Source organism: Erpetoichthys calabaricus, chromosome 13, assembly GCF_900747795.2.
Source record: "Erpetoichthys calabaricus chromosome 13, fErpCal1.3, whole genome shotgun sequence".
NCBI lineage: Eukaryota > Metazoa > Chordata > Cladistia > Polypteriformes > Polypteridae > Erpetoichthys > Erpetoichthys calabaricus.
Genome location: NC_041406.2, coordinates 145,152,983 through 145,166,486, shown reverse-complemented (window position 1 = coordinate 145,166,486; position 13,504 = coordinate 145,152,983). Strand labels below are relative to the sequence as shown.

The 13,504-nt window shown below is 42.6% G+C and overlaps 1 protein-coding gene across 1 annotated transcript in view; it reads left to right on the top strand.

The window, feature by feature from the left end:
• Positions 1 to 13,504, top strand: part of pkhd1l1.1 (PKHD1 like 1, tandem duplicate 1) — a 148,318-nt gene that overhangs the window by 113,403 nt on the left and 21,411 nt on the right. The window contains exons 62-68 of the mRNA XM_028790902.2: positions 243 to 364; positions 2,874 to 2,964; positions 6,925 to 7,073; positions 7,253 to 7,375; positions 9,418 to 9,529; positions 11,679 to 11,795; positions 12,175 to 12,340. Of these exons, the coding sequence (XP_028646735.2) occupies positions 243 to 364; positions 2,874 to 2,964; positions 6,925 to 7,073; positions 7,253 to 7,375; positions 9,418 to 9,529; positions 11,679 to 11,795; positions 12,175 to 12,340 (880 nt within the window). The remainder of the gene's footprint in view (positions 1 to 242; positions 365 to 2,873; positions 2,965 to 6,924; positions 7,074 to 7,252; positions 7,376 to 9,417; positions 9,530 to 11,678; positions 11,796 to 12,174; positions 12,341 to 13,504) is intronic.

The following is a 13,504-nucleotide window of genomic DNA, read 5'->3' as shown; positions in this document are numbered from 1 at the left end:
CTGACAAATCTGCAGAAACTACAGTCTGTGATGCAGTCATGTTCACATGGAGCAGAACCTTGCAGAACTGTGTCCTACATCTGCTGGAATCAATGTCACAAAGAACTGAGGCTGTTTGGAGGCCAAAAGGAGGGCCTACCCAGTATTAGTAGAGTGGTCCTAAGAATATTCTTGGTGAGCATATAAAGGTTATCTTGATGGCGTCATTATTAATACATTCCACTTTTGTGTTAAATTTACAGGTATTCGAGACTGGGGAATTAGAAACAGCATACAAAGAAACCTCGTCGCTTTGTCCGTGTGGCCAGGAACGTATCAAGGCAGACTGGAGTTAACGAACTCCCTGTGGCATGCAGCCATTGAAGTAAGGATCATTTGTAAGGGCTGGGGTTTGAATACACGTCCTGTAAAGGTCCAATGTGGCCCAGAAATCCTGAGACTTGAGATTTGAAGATTTGAAGGTCCTCAAAGCTCTACCATCCACATTATGAAGTCACATTTCCACAAGTTTATGTGAATTTTTACATAATCATCTTTTATCTGTGCTCTCATGTTCTTCTAAAAGAGCTAACACTAGTGTGATGTTGTGACATAACGTTAGAATAACTGTAATGAGAACAGGCCATTCAGCTCAATGAATTTGCCCAAACTGTTCATCTAGATTGTCCATAACAACATCAAGTCGAAATCTGAATGTCCTTAAAGTCCTGCTCTCCACCATACTACTTGCTAATTTATCCCACTTGTCTGTGGTTGGTCTAAAGACAAACTTTCTAACGTTACTGTGAAATCTGTCCTTAACAAGCTTCCAACCGTGTCCTTGCAGATCCATTGGACTAATTCCTTTCATAATTTTAGACACTTAAGTCATGTCCACTCTTAACCTCCCTACTCTTAAACTGAAAAGCTTCAACTCCTTCAGCCTCTCCTCACAGCTCAGACCTCTCAGTCCTAATCAGACTAGTCGCTCTTCTCCGGACTTTCTCCAGTGCTGCTATGTCTTTTTTGTGATATGTGGACCAGAACTGCACATAGTGCTCTGAGTGAGGCCTGACTTGTGCCATCCAGGACTTAAGCATAACCTTCCTCATCTTGTACTCCACACCACAGGGCGCTATATGACATTACATCCTCTTAGCTTTCTTGATCGCTTCTGCACCCTCTCTGGATGTAGATAGTGGTGGGTCCACAATGACTCCTAAATCCTTCTCATGAGGGAAACTTTCAAGTTTTAGACCCACCCCAAATTCTGTATTCAGGTCTAACTTTTCTACCTCTTACATGTCCTACTTTACATTTACTTACATTGAATTTCATCTGTCCAAATCCTGATCCAAGTTCCCCTCTAACAATTGAGCTGATTCTGCATTGTCTGGCAATCTACCTCGTTTGGTATCATCTGCAGACTTAACCAGCTTGTCGATGGTGCTGTATTTTTGTCCAGATCATTTATGTATATTAAATAGAGCAGAGACCCCAGCACTGACCCCCGGTTCTAGACATGTGCGGCTCGATCTTTTGGTTAATAACCTTAAAATGCTATTCATGGCAAAGAGGCACCATGCAGCTGCCCCTGGTGTCTAAGACCAGTGTAAAGCTAAGATTCTCAAGTTCAATCCTGTGAGGCCCCTGTGGCTGCAAAGCAAATCTAAAGGAAAAGAAAATTCAAAGTTTCAAAAATTAAAAAAAAAATAACAAAAGGTCAAACATTATCACAATAAAACAGAAGAATTTGAAAAACTAAGAAAAGAACAACCCATTCAAAAAAGGAGTTGCCTAAAAGGTCCTAAACAAACAAAGTCACAAAACACGGCCCAGTAATCAGAATCCCAGGGAAAAATAATTAAAAAACACTGAATCCAGACAGAAAAAGTGATCCTCACAAAACCTTAATAAATGTTCTTGTCAATTCTGGGCCTTCACAGCCAGTTTAAATAGCCCCAGAAGAGTTGGTGTTAAGGTGGTCCCATCTCTTGGGTCTCCAACCACAAAGAACATAGCTTCAGTGCAAAATTAACCAATAATACTCAGACAGAAATAATCCAAAAATATGAAAAATAGAAATATCAAGGCAACAAATTCAACAATAAACCATCTAACAGGATGGGTATGAGGACTATCATTGGCTACACGCAGGGGGAAAAAAGATCAGAGCTAATAAAGTGGCCAAGGTCTTCCTCAGGTTTCATTCATTCTTGTCAGTCCAGCCCTCTGCCAGCACTGCTAGCCTCCATGTACAAGGCGAGAAGGTTTTAGAATCCCAGCTGCCATCTGCAGCCTGTGTGACCTTCCCTTACAATCACCTCACACTTGTGGTCTCCAGCCCCATTCCACTTCCTGGACTATATGCCTCTTCTCATCAGGTGTGGAGAGAGTTGGGGAATCTCTACATGAATAAGGCTTAAAGACAAGGTGAGGGGTGCAGACATTCAGGAGGAGCTCAAAGTCGAACTGCTGCTCCTCCACATCGAAAAGAGCCCGGGGAGGGGTTTCAGGCGTCTGATGAGGACACCTCCCTGGGGTATTGCTTCATGCGTGTCCAACCAGGGAGAGAACTTGGAGCTGACCCAGAACACGCTGGAGAGATTATGTCTCACAGATGGTCTGGGAATGCCTGGGTAGGAGAAGAGGAACATCTGGGCAGTTTTGCATAGACTACTCCCTCCACAACCCACTCCCAGATAAGTGGTAGAAAACAGAGGGATGAATGGTCAGGTAGGGGTTTCATAAAACTTTAACAGAAATGGTTACTTGTGCCTTCCAATGATGGTCTCAACAAAATCCTCCAATGTTCTGTGCTCATGGAAACGCAGACTTTAGAAACAAATAGGAGGGGAAGTTCTAACTCGAACAAACACATTTGTGGTCCGCAGGTGAACAACGGCATGAACAGCATACTTCAAGATAACATCGTCAGCGGATTTGAAAGAGTTGGATACAGAATTAATGGAGAACCTTGTCCAGGTAACCTTTTATTCCTTATCTATTCAATTCTTTCAACTAAGTAACAAAGTAAAATTAGATTTCTTTTACATGCTTTTGTTCATTGCAAAATTCTCTAGAATGCTTACTTGTTAAGTTCTGGTACTGTTCAGATGACAGCTTATTTCCAATTAGATTATTTGCTAACATTACACGCTTATGCTAGAGGTGACAGCAGCAAAAGAGGACTAAGCCAAAAAAAAAGAGAAGCTACCAAAAGAGAGAAGCTAATGAGTGGAGCGGTGACTTAGGCCTTCCATCTCTCCTCATTTTATATGCCGTTCACGAGGATCATTCACTGTACAGACCACCACAGGGAATCTTTAAAAGGGTCCAGTGTTGAATCCTGTATTGAACCCAATGCTGCTGGGACAGACTTGGCCCCACAGACCCTCATATTGAATGAAGTGAGTTCAGAAGATTGGTGAACGGATTTTAAAAAAAAAGACTAAAGACGTACAACGAGATGTGAAAGAATCGGTAAAAAATGAAGAGTGAAGAAAAGAATATTAGTGATGTGAATAACCTAATAATTCCTACTTTTGGACGTCCAAAAAAAACAAACAAACAAAAAATAAGAACATTGTAAATTTCAGGACACCTCTCCACAAAAACAAAGTCCAATTGTTAAAGTGAATTTTAAATCTAAGCTGATACTGTGTCGAGTCTGGGTGCTGCTGTCTTCTGAAACATGAAGCACCTTCAAACACACACACATAACCGGGTTAAGGCAGAAACCTGGGCTCATAATAATCCACATTCACCTGTGCACGTCATCTTCTGGAATTCTCCTTTGCACAACACTCAGAAGTCATTAAACTGCACACAAAAGAAAAAAAATGAACATCATTGTTTAGGTTAGGTTTACGTTTAGGTTTAGGTTTAGGTTTCTTTATTTATCATTGTGGTGAATTCAAGAATAAGCCGGATGCCTGTGATCAGTCGTTTGTGTTTTAGAGATATGTTTAGTTTTCTGTTACCGCAATGCGTGCAGCACACTCTGTCCTGCTTGGCTATGTGACTGAGCACTGCAAAGGACCGCCATACCGTTATGTGTGCTTCTTGCCTTACAGCCAGGACAGCTGGGTTAAGAATAACACAGACAATTTAACTTCAATAAGATTATAATCGGACTACAGTACACAACTGTCCTTCTTGTAACGTGTTACCGTGCTACGTTTCAGATTGTGTTGCTCAGCACTCTACGTTTAGCTCATCAACACAAATTTAGTGATTTCGGAAATACTGAGACAGATTATTTCAGCCAGGAGAAGATATAAGGCGAACCCCTGAACATTTGTCTCTGGAAACTTACTTTGTGAGGATTCTGCTTTTTGATTTCTCCAGTGCCTTCAGTACCATCCAGCCATCTCGGTTAAGGGGTAAACTCAGAGACATGCAGGTGGGTGAGCCTACGGTATCCTGGATGCTGGACATACCGCAGACTTTGTGAGAAACACCGGAGCACCACCATGAACAGGCCTGTCTGCTTTGCTCTTTCCTCTGTACACCTCCAACTAGAAATACAACAGTAGGTCAGGCCACTTGTAGAAATTCTCAGATGATTCTGAGCGTTTGGGGTCTATCAATAAAGGGGATGAGACAAGAGAGAGGAATCAGGTGGAGAACTTTGAGGATTGTCGGCAACTCAGCATCAGCAAAACCAAGGAACTGCTGATTGAGTTTCACACCACCAAAGAGCCTCCATGTCCAGTCACCATTCAGGGACTGGACGTAGAAGTGGTGCACTCCTACAAGTGCTTGGGAGTCCATATCAATGTCAGGTTGAACAGGTCTCGTAACACAGAAGGACTAGAGAAGAGAGGGCAGAGCAGGCTTTTTTCTTAAGAGATGGTGTTCATTTCATGAGAGTAGTGACATCCTTCACATCTTCTACAACTCCAACATGGCCAGTGTGGTGTGCTGGGCTGGTAACGTCACTTCAAGAGAGGCCCACCGAATCACCAAGCTCATTTAAAGGGCGGGCTCAGTTATAGGACCCACTCTGGACCCTCTGGAGACAGCGGAGGAGAGAATGAAGATAAAGCTGAGTGCCATTATGAACATTGCTGCACATCCTCCCTGTGACACACCCACACCGAGGACTTTCAGCCAATGAAGGATTCATCAGAAGTGTGTCAAGAAATGAGACGGGGGCATCTTTATACCAAGAGCAAAATGCCTGTATATCGCTTGACTGGGACTGGGACTGACAAGTCAGAAGTTTTCTTTCTTTTTCATTTTTTCTTTTTACTCTTTCTGGTGTGTTTTCAGACTCAAGCATATGTGTATATTTATTTATTTATTTATTTATTTATTTACTAGACATTAAGCTCGTTACAATAACGGGCGCTAGAACAGTAGTGCATAAACATTAGCAGGTACAGTCTATATTAAATGTAAAATAATAATAAAAATAAAATAGAAACGTATATGACAATACAGTAAGTATAATTAATATTACATTTATCCGATCCTCTGTGGCTGTTGATTGAGGTGTTGTGTCTGTCTGAAGATCTCTTATCCTGTCTCTCTTTATTTTAGCTTTAGCTCTGTGTGTTTTTGCATTTTTCTGACGCTCATTTTCCTCTTCTTCAATAGATCTATTTGCTTGTCTTTGTTTTTCTCTTTGAGAATTTTTTTTACGCTCATTTTCCTGTTCTCCTATAGATCTATTTGCTCTTCTGAGTCTTTCTGTTTTAGCCTTTTTCTGCTGCTTATTTTCTTCTATTTGCTCGTATTTTTCTTTGTCTTTCAGCCTTTCTTTTGTTGAAGTTTACTTGCTGAGCTGACCGTTCTTCCAGGAGATGTTGCTTACCTCATTTACTGAAATCCAATTGGATCGGCCGCACGATATTTTATAGGTCCCGCCCTCTCTGTCTTGTGTGACGCGTCAGGCGGCCTTTGAAGCATCTGCTAGAGGCCGGTGACTCTGTCACTCATTCCGCCCTTCCCTGTACTTCCGCCTTGGCCGCGACTACCCAATCAGCACTCTCCCCAGCAATGATGTCTTTTATTAAAGAGTGCCCCGCGCATGCGCACTTCACCAGAAGACACACACACACACAAACACATGGATGGACACAGGGGTTCTATTAAAGAGGATTTATTTATGTATTTACTTATTTACCTATTCATGTCTTTATTTATTTAATGAGCTTCTGTAAAAGGTCAAATTTCACCCTGAGGACAAATTAAGATCTTTATTTCTCTATTTTCTAACAGTGGCTGCTGAAAGTGTGTAAGAAGGAACTACACGGTTCAGACTATAACACCCTGAAGAGTAACACAGTTAAGGGTTTACATGGCCACAAACTCTACCTCAGTTGCTCCGGTTTCTCACATGCCAGTAACCCCATTTCTCAAACCCCATTGACATGACATTTTAGGTTTCTGTGAATAATTGGGTTGTTGAAGCACATGTTAACCCTTAGGCCCCCATCACATTCTGTGACTTTTCAGGTGATTTTCAGCCACAGACTTCATTTACGCAGGTGAGGGCTGTTGTGTAGTTTGACATCCCCAGAGACTCGGTCAGACTCTTCCTTGACTTGTCTCCAACAAAGATGCAGGGGTGGGCTTGTACCTATGTGGTAGTCAACAAGAAAACGAGCACCCACCTGGACGTACAACGCATACAAAGAAGCCACGAAGAATAAGGTGCAGCCACCGGTGTTTTGGAGCCCACAAACAGAAGAGAAGCTCGTCTGTCTGACGCCTTGCATTCTTTGTGGTATATTTAAACTGGATTTAGGTTTCATACTTTCAAAGAGCACACCTTTGAAGCAATCATTAGGCACTTAATGTACTTTACCATATGTTTTTAAATCTGAGGACTGTAATTTTACTATAAAAAGTCATCTATGGATAATAACATGGATAATATGGATCTACGGAGCAATTTATGGATAGTAACATCTCACAATGCCTATTGCTTTGCAGGTCAGTTCAACCCCGTTGAAGCCTGGCACAACAACGAGGCCCATGGAGGCTTGTATGGGGTGTACATGAACAAAGACGGTTTGCCAAATTGTTCCTTTGTGCAAGGATTCATCGCCTGGAAATGCTGGGACTATGGAATTTATTTCCAGGTACGTTACACTTCCTGAATAAAACTGCCAATGGTGGCTTATAGCTTTACTGCTAATGCAAATCACATACGATAAATGCTTGGCACAGCTCACATATGTGTAAACTTACACGGTTACAAGCATTGCATTCATGTAAACATTCAATTCATTATTTTCTTTTTGCTTGGGCTTCATTGCAGACAGAGATGAGTGTTCAGGTCTCCAATGTGACGCTAGTAGACAACGGAATGGGCATCATGCCAATGAACTATCATCCGCCATCTGTGTCTCACAACTATTCAGACAAAACTATTGAGATCAAGGTATGACCCTCACGCCTGACGTTCTTCCTTAGAATTGTGTCAAACTGTGAGACCTCCTGGCCACGTCCCTTTGTTGCCCTCTTTTGTTTTCTCGAACACACGCACACACCCGAGAGTGCTTTGTGACTTCAGCTTCACACCCAAGCACATTTCACTCTCCTCCTCTAATCAACTCTCAATCTGGTGATCTTGATCTTTAATAACGTGACTTCCTTCTTGTGTTTTTACATCCTGCTGACCTTTTTTAAATATTACAGAGCTCATTTCTGAACTTTAAATTCACATCTGAATAATGTTCATGGATGGTCATTTTGGTTCAGCCCTTTTCCCAATGCCATGTTGCTTTTCTTGCGTTATTTCGTTGTTGTTATGGCATCGCTGCAGTCGGACGTAACTGAACGTCGGGGAAGTGAGACGTCGCCGACGGTCAGCGCTGTGCTCTTCCTGGTGTCAATCGAATAAAATCAAATAAAGTCAAACACTTCTTTGCTGGTGTGCGCTCCGTGTTTGATTCTCCGGTTTATCCTTTGGTTACGGGGTTTGGCTTTGGTGAGAGTTGGACGGACTCACCGTTTTCATCTTCCTCTCACGCTACTTTTCTCTGTTTTCCTGCAGACATAGCACTCATTCGTTTTTCAATCTTTTTTTGCTATTTTTATGGTGTAAGTATACTATTTATTGCATATATACATATTCAATATTATACGTAACAATTATTTTATTAACTTGATGTATCAGCCATCTTGTGGGTGTTGTTTTCATGATGTTGTTTATGGCAGTGGCTTGGGTGGCAGGACTGTGACACTGTGCAGCGTTGCATAAGGCATTACTGTGCTAGAATACTTAAGGTGGCAGCATCTTTTGTCTTATAGCCATCCATCCATTCATTTTCCCACCCACTATATCCTAACTACAGGGTCACGGGGGTCTGCTGGAGCCAATCCCAGCCAACACAGGGTGTAAGGCAGGAACCAATCCTGGGCAGGGCACACACACACCAAGCACACACTAGAGACAATTTAGGATGGTCAATGCACCTAACCGGCATGTCTTTGGACTGTGGGAGGAAACCCATGCAGACACGGGGAGAACATGCAAACTCCACGCAGGGAGGACCCGGGAAGCGAACCCAGACAGGTCTCCTAGCTGCGAGGCAGCAGTGCTAACACTGCGCCACCGTGCCGCCCTGTCTTATATTTATTACATTAATTTGGATAAACCCAAAATGCAATGCATGGGGGTGAGTTATTGCTTTACGGTTCATTAGGAAAAGGAATTTGGATGAGCAGTAACGGTTTGCTCTTTTTGCCTACCATTTTGATCTTCTGTCGTTTGGGGTTTTACCTCGAGGGCCTCTAAGGTCGGACATCTCTTTGTCTGTCTGAAGGGGAGATGCCTCGCTGTGTGTGTTCTGCTTCACTCTCCGACAGCATATTAGTGACCACAAAAAGGAGGCGCTCGTGATTTCATTCAGTGTGACGATGGCACAGGAAACAGAGGAAAGTGCAAAACAAAAAGCTGCTTTGAGCTCGCGGTTGATCTAATGGCTGTTTTCTTTGCTTTTCTTTTTTTATCATTTATTTATGTTCTTTTTGGATTCTTACTTCTGGACCATGAAGACAAATTCTGACATGTTGCTCTTGCTTTATACTAATGATGACTCTTTTTTTGGTCCTATTTTGAATTTGCGCTTTTTCTGGGGAAGGTTTGTTGTAGCAATGACACTCATTGCTGGTCAAGTGATCAACGTGACATGACGATTGTGATGGATTTCCTGTCTTCTGGATGTCTAAATAAACCTTTGAGAAATGTTCTTGTGAGTTATGTAGGGGAAGGAATGGGAACGGTCAGGACTTTGGTTTTGGCATTTGACCCACGGGTTTGCTTTGCTCATCGGGTTTTGTCGCCACAGCATTTTGTGTTTCGGCTTCAGGCCGCTCTTTGTCCTGCCCTCTTGAGGCCTTCACTTCCCAGTCCTGTCAGCTTTATTAGATAAATGTACTCATCTTAACGTCTTTCATTGTTATGTTTTTATTGTTCAGAACTCTCTTTTCGTGGGCAGCAGTCCTAACTTTAACTGTTCAGACATTCTCACCAACAACAATCCCAACATCCAAATCACAGTGGCACACAGGAGCACCAGGCCTCTTCAAGGTAAAAGATGCCTTTTTGTATTTTCGTTTTAGATTTACTCGTTTGCTTCTGAAAGCAACTTGAGCGTTCTAATGGGTTGTGACAAGAGCGGAAAAAAGTACTATGTAAGAATAGGGAAACTCAGCATTTTACAAAGCTTTTTAGATAAATAAATAGACAGACAAGTTTAGCAACACACGTTTTTTTTTTTTTCATTTTCTGTGTGAAATGCTTCCCAAATTGTTTCCCACAAATACGTACAACACACAGCACTTTTTTACCTTCTTCCTCTGTCTTGTAAATTTCTTTTCCACCTACACTCATCCTCTTCCTGACTCTGGTTCCTGGACCTGGGGCAGCAGGCTTCTTTGATCCAGCATCTGGGAATACTTCCAGTGTCCTGTTAGTGTGGTCTGGAAGCACTTCTGAGTGAGGCAGGAGCCCAACAAACTAGGGCCCCACCGTCCCTGCAGGACCTCCTGGCAGCACCCACAGAACCCAGCAGAGCTGTGGTGAACTCCAACTCCCATGGAGCCCTCTGGGAATCTGAGGCACTGCTGCCATCTAGCGCACTGCTCATGTTTTCTCCCCTGATCCTTCCTGTATGATGACATACTGGCCAGGCAAGGGCACCAGTCATCTGCCACAATATATGTAGTTGTAACACATAGACTATGGTCTGAAAACGTGCCACAATGATCCAGTGAGGCGCTATAGAGGCGCTGTGCCTGTTGGTATAAAGTAGACCCTGTAGCATTTGCTGACACACTTCTGCTGAAAGTTCTCAGTGTTTGTATGTCATGGAGAGGATGTGCAGCATTGGTCATAATGACACTCAGTTTTGTTTTAAATCTCTCCTTTCGCTTCAACTTCCAGGGGTCCAGAGTGCGTCCCATAACTCAGCCTGCCCTTTTAATGAGCTTGTTGATTCAGTGGGCATCTCCTGAAGTGATGCTGCCAGCCCAGCACACCACACTGGCCATCACAGAGTTGTAGAAGGTGTGAAGGATGTCACTACCCACATTAAAGGAACACATTCTCCTAAGAAAAAAGTACCAGATACCAGATAGATAGATAGATAGATAGATAGATAGATAGATAGATAGATAGATAGATAGATAGATAGATAGATAGATAGATAGATAGATAGATAGATAGATAGATAGATAGATAGATAGATAGATAGATAGATAGATAGATAGATAGATTGCATAGTTGGCAGGATTAGATATGTAGATAGATAGATAGATAGATAGATAGATAGATAGATAGATAGATAGATAGATAGATAGATAGATAGATAGATAGATAGATAGATAGATAGATAGATAGATAGATAGATAGATAGATAGACAAGTATGAAAGGCACTATATGATAGATAGATAGATAGATAGATAGATAGATAGATAGATAGATAGATAGATAGATAGATAGATAGATAGATAGATAGATAGATAGATAGATAGATAGATAGATCATTAGTTGTTCCTGTAAGAAATTTGGCTTTTTACAGCAGCTCTTTAAATAAATAAATAAATAGCTAGAGAGATACACACACGCACACACACACACACTGTGTGGTCTGAACACAAACCAGAATGACTAAACAGGAAGAAAATTTAAATGAAAGAAAAACTTCTGGCTTGTCAGTCCCAGTCTCCGGGAGGCGCTATACAGGCATATTGCAGTTGGTATAAAGGAGCCCCCACTAGTGTTTCCTGACACACTTCTGCTGAATAATTCATTGCCTGAAAGTCCTCAGTGTGAGTGTGTCAGAGAGAGAATGGGCCACATTGTTCATCATGGCACTCGGTTTTGCTTTAATTCTCTCCTCCTCTACTATCTCCAGGGGTCTGGAGGGTATCTCATAACTGAGCCTGCCTTCTTAATGAGCTTGTTGTTTCGGTGGGCCCGTCTTAAAGTGACGTTACTGGCCCAGCACACCAGAGCCATGAGCTCTAAACTGACATCCCAGAGGTGTGACAGATCAGCGGCCTAATAATCAATATCTTCATTTGTAACAAATGCCCCTTTTTACTTGCTGTACCTGCTGTGCCCACCTCTCTTACTGTCACACGGTCCTGATACTTAATGTCCCTGAGTTCCCACTAAAGCTGAAGTGGGGGACATTGGGGCTTTACATTCACTTTTTTCTAAATTTATTTTCAGGTGGAAGAAGTGGTGCTTGCTGGCCCACCTTTGCCTCTGAACAGAATCTTTCTCCTGGTCACCCTCATGCTGGACTGATGTCCTACAATACTATCAGTGGGCTGATGACTGTAACAGGTGGGCATGAGAGAGACCCTATTTTAGTGTACTACTCTAGAATGACCATGTTGTGCAGTCCCCAGAGAATTTCTTGGCTTTAACAATTGTTCATCCTCACCTTTTATTTGCTCAGAATTTCAGAAGGGTGCTCAACTGTGTCCTTATTAAAGATGTCTACCATTTGTAGTTCTGTGCCAGGGTTCTACCATATCCTCTTGATCCCTGAGTCTTTCTGTTTCTGTATGTGGATTGACATTTGAATTCCTTGGACGATGTTGACATTGCTGTGGCGTTCTGAGCGCAAACATGCTAAAGTGTCCATCAGTGTCCATTACCTTAGTAAAGATTCCAAAGGGCCCATTCCTAATCCTACTTTTTTCCTTTCTGTCTTATGAAGATTCCACTTTTGTTGGCTATAGAAACGTTTGCTCTGGAGAGACAAATATAATGTTCATATCCAACCCAGAGAATGAAGACCTGCAGCACCAAATATTTGTACACGGCCTAACGCTGATTGATAGCACAGAAGACGCCAAGGTTTTCATCCACAGACCAGATGTAGGGTGAGGACTTTTGTGTGTTTTTGTCCTAATTCAAGGGATCGAGTCTGAGCCAGCCGATGGGTGGCATAGTGGCTGGTGCTGCTGCCTCATGAATCTCGTGAATCCCGAGATTTGTATGTCCTCTTGTGTCTGTGTGACATTTTCATCCAACAAGAGCAAAGGCGAGTCGTTTTTTGTTTTTGTCATTTTTTTTCTTAGCTCGGGTGGCAGACTATGAACTCTGCTGCTGACTTCCAGGAGGCTTTTGGGTTCAGTGGCCAGCTTGGTGACTGTCCTCTCTGTGCTAACATTGGATTCAGAAATTATTCAGACCCCTTCAGTTTCTGCTTTCTTTCATTGTGCTATGGATTTATCTGCCATCACTGCCCGTCAATGACTTGTTCACACAAATGCTTTCCTGATCAAAATCTGAAATCTTCCGTTCCCACAAGTATTTAGGCCATTCATTCAGCATTTTGCAGAAGCCCTCTGTGGCAAAAATTCCTGCTTTGATTCATCTAGAGTAAGTCCCTACAAGCTTTGCACAGCTGAATTTGGGCAGTTTATCTCGTTCTTCCTGGCAGATCCTCTTAAGCCCCGTTATATTGAATGTAAAAGGCCACCTTCAGGTCTCTCCACTCATGTTCTATGGGCTTTAAGTTAGGAATTTGGACAGTCAGAGACTTGCACCCAAGCCACTCCAGCGTTGTATTGACTCTTTCTGGTCATTGAACCATTGCTTGAGTTTGAGGAGGTGTGCACTCTAGAGAAGGCTTCCTCAAAGACCCCTCCATGTGTGGCTGCATTCATCCTTCCCTCAGTTCTGACCAGACTCCCTGTCCCCATAACATGATGCTGCCACCACCATGCTACATCACAGGGATGGTATTGAGTAGATGATGAGTAGTGCCTGCTCCTTTGCCAGACATTGTGTTTGGAGACCTTCAGTTTTTGTCTCATCATTCCAGAGGATCCTTTTCCTCATGTTCTCAGAGTCTACACAGGCTGTCATGTTCCTTCTAGGCATCTCAGCAAAGGACTTATGAAGCTCTCTTAGAGTGAGCACTGGGTTCTTGGTCACCTACCTGATTCTAGGGCCCGCTAGCTCAATCGCTCAGTTTGGCCAGATGGACAACTCTAGGATGAGTCCTGGTGGTTCCAAACTTCTTGCATCTCACAATTTTT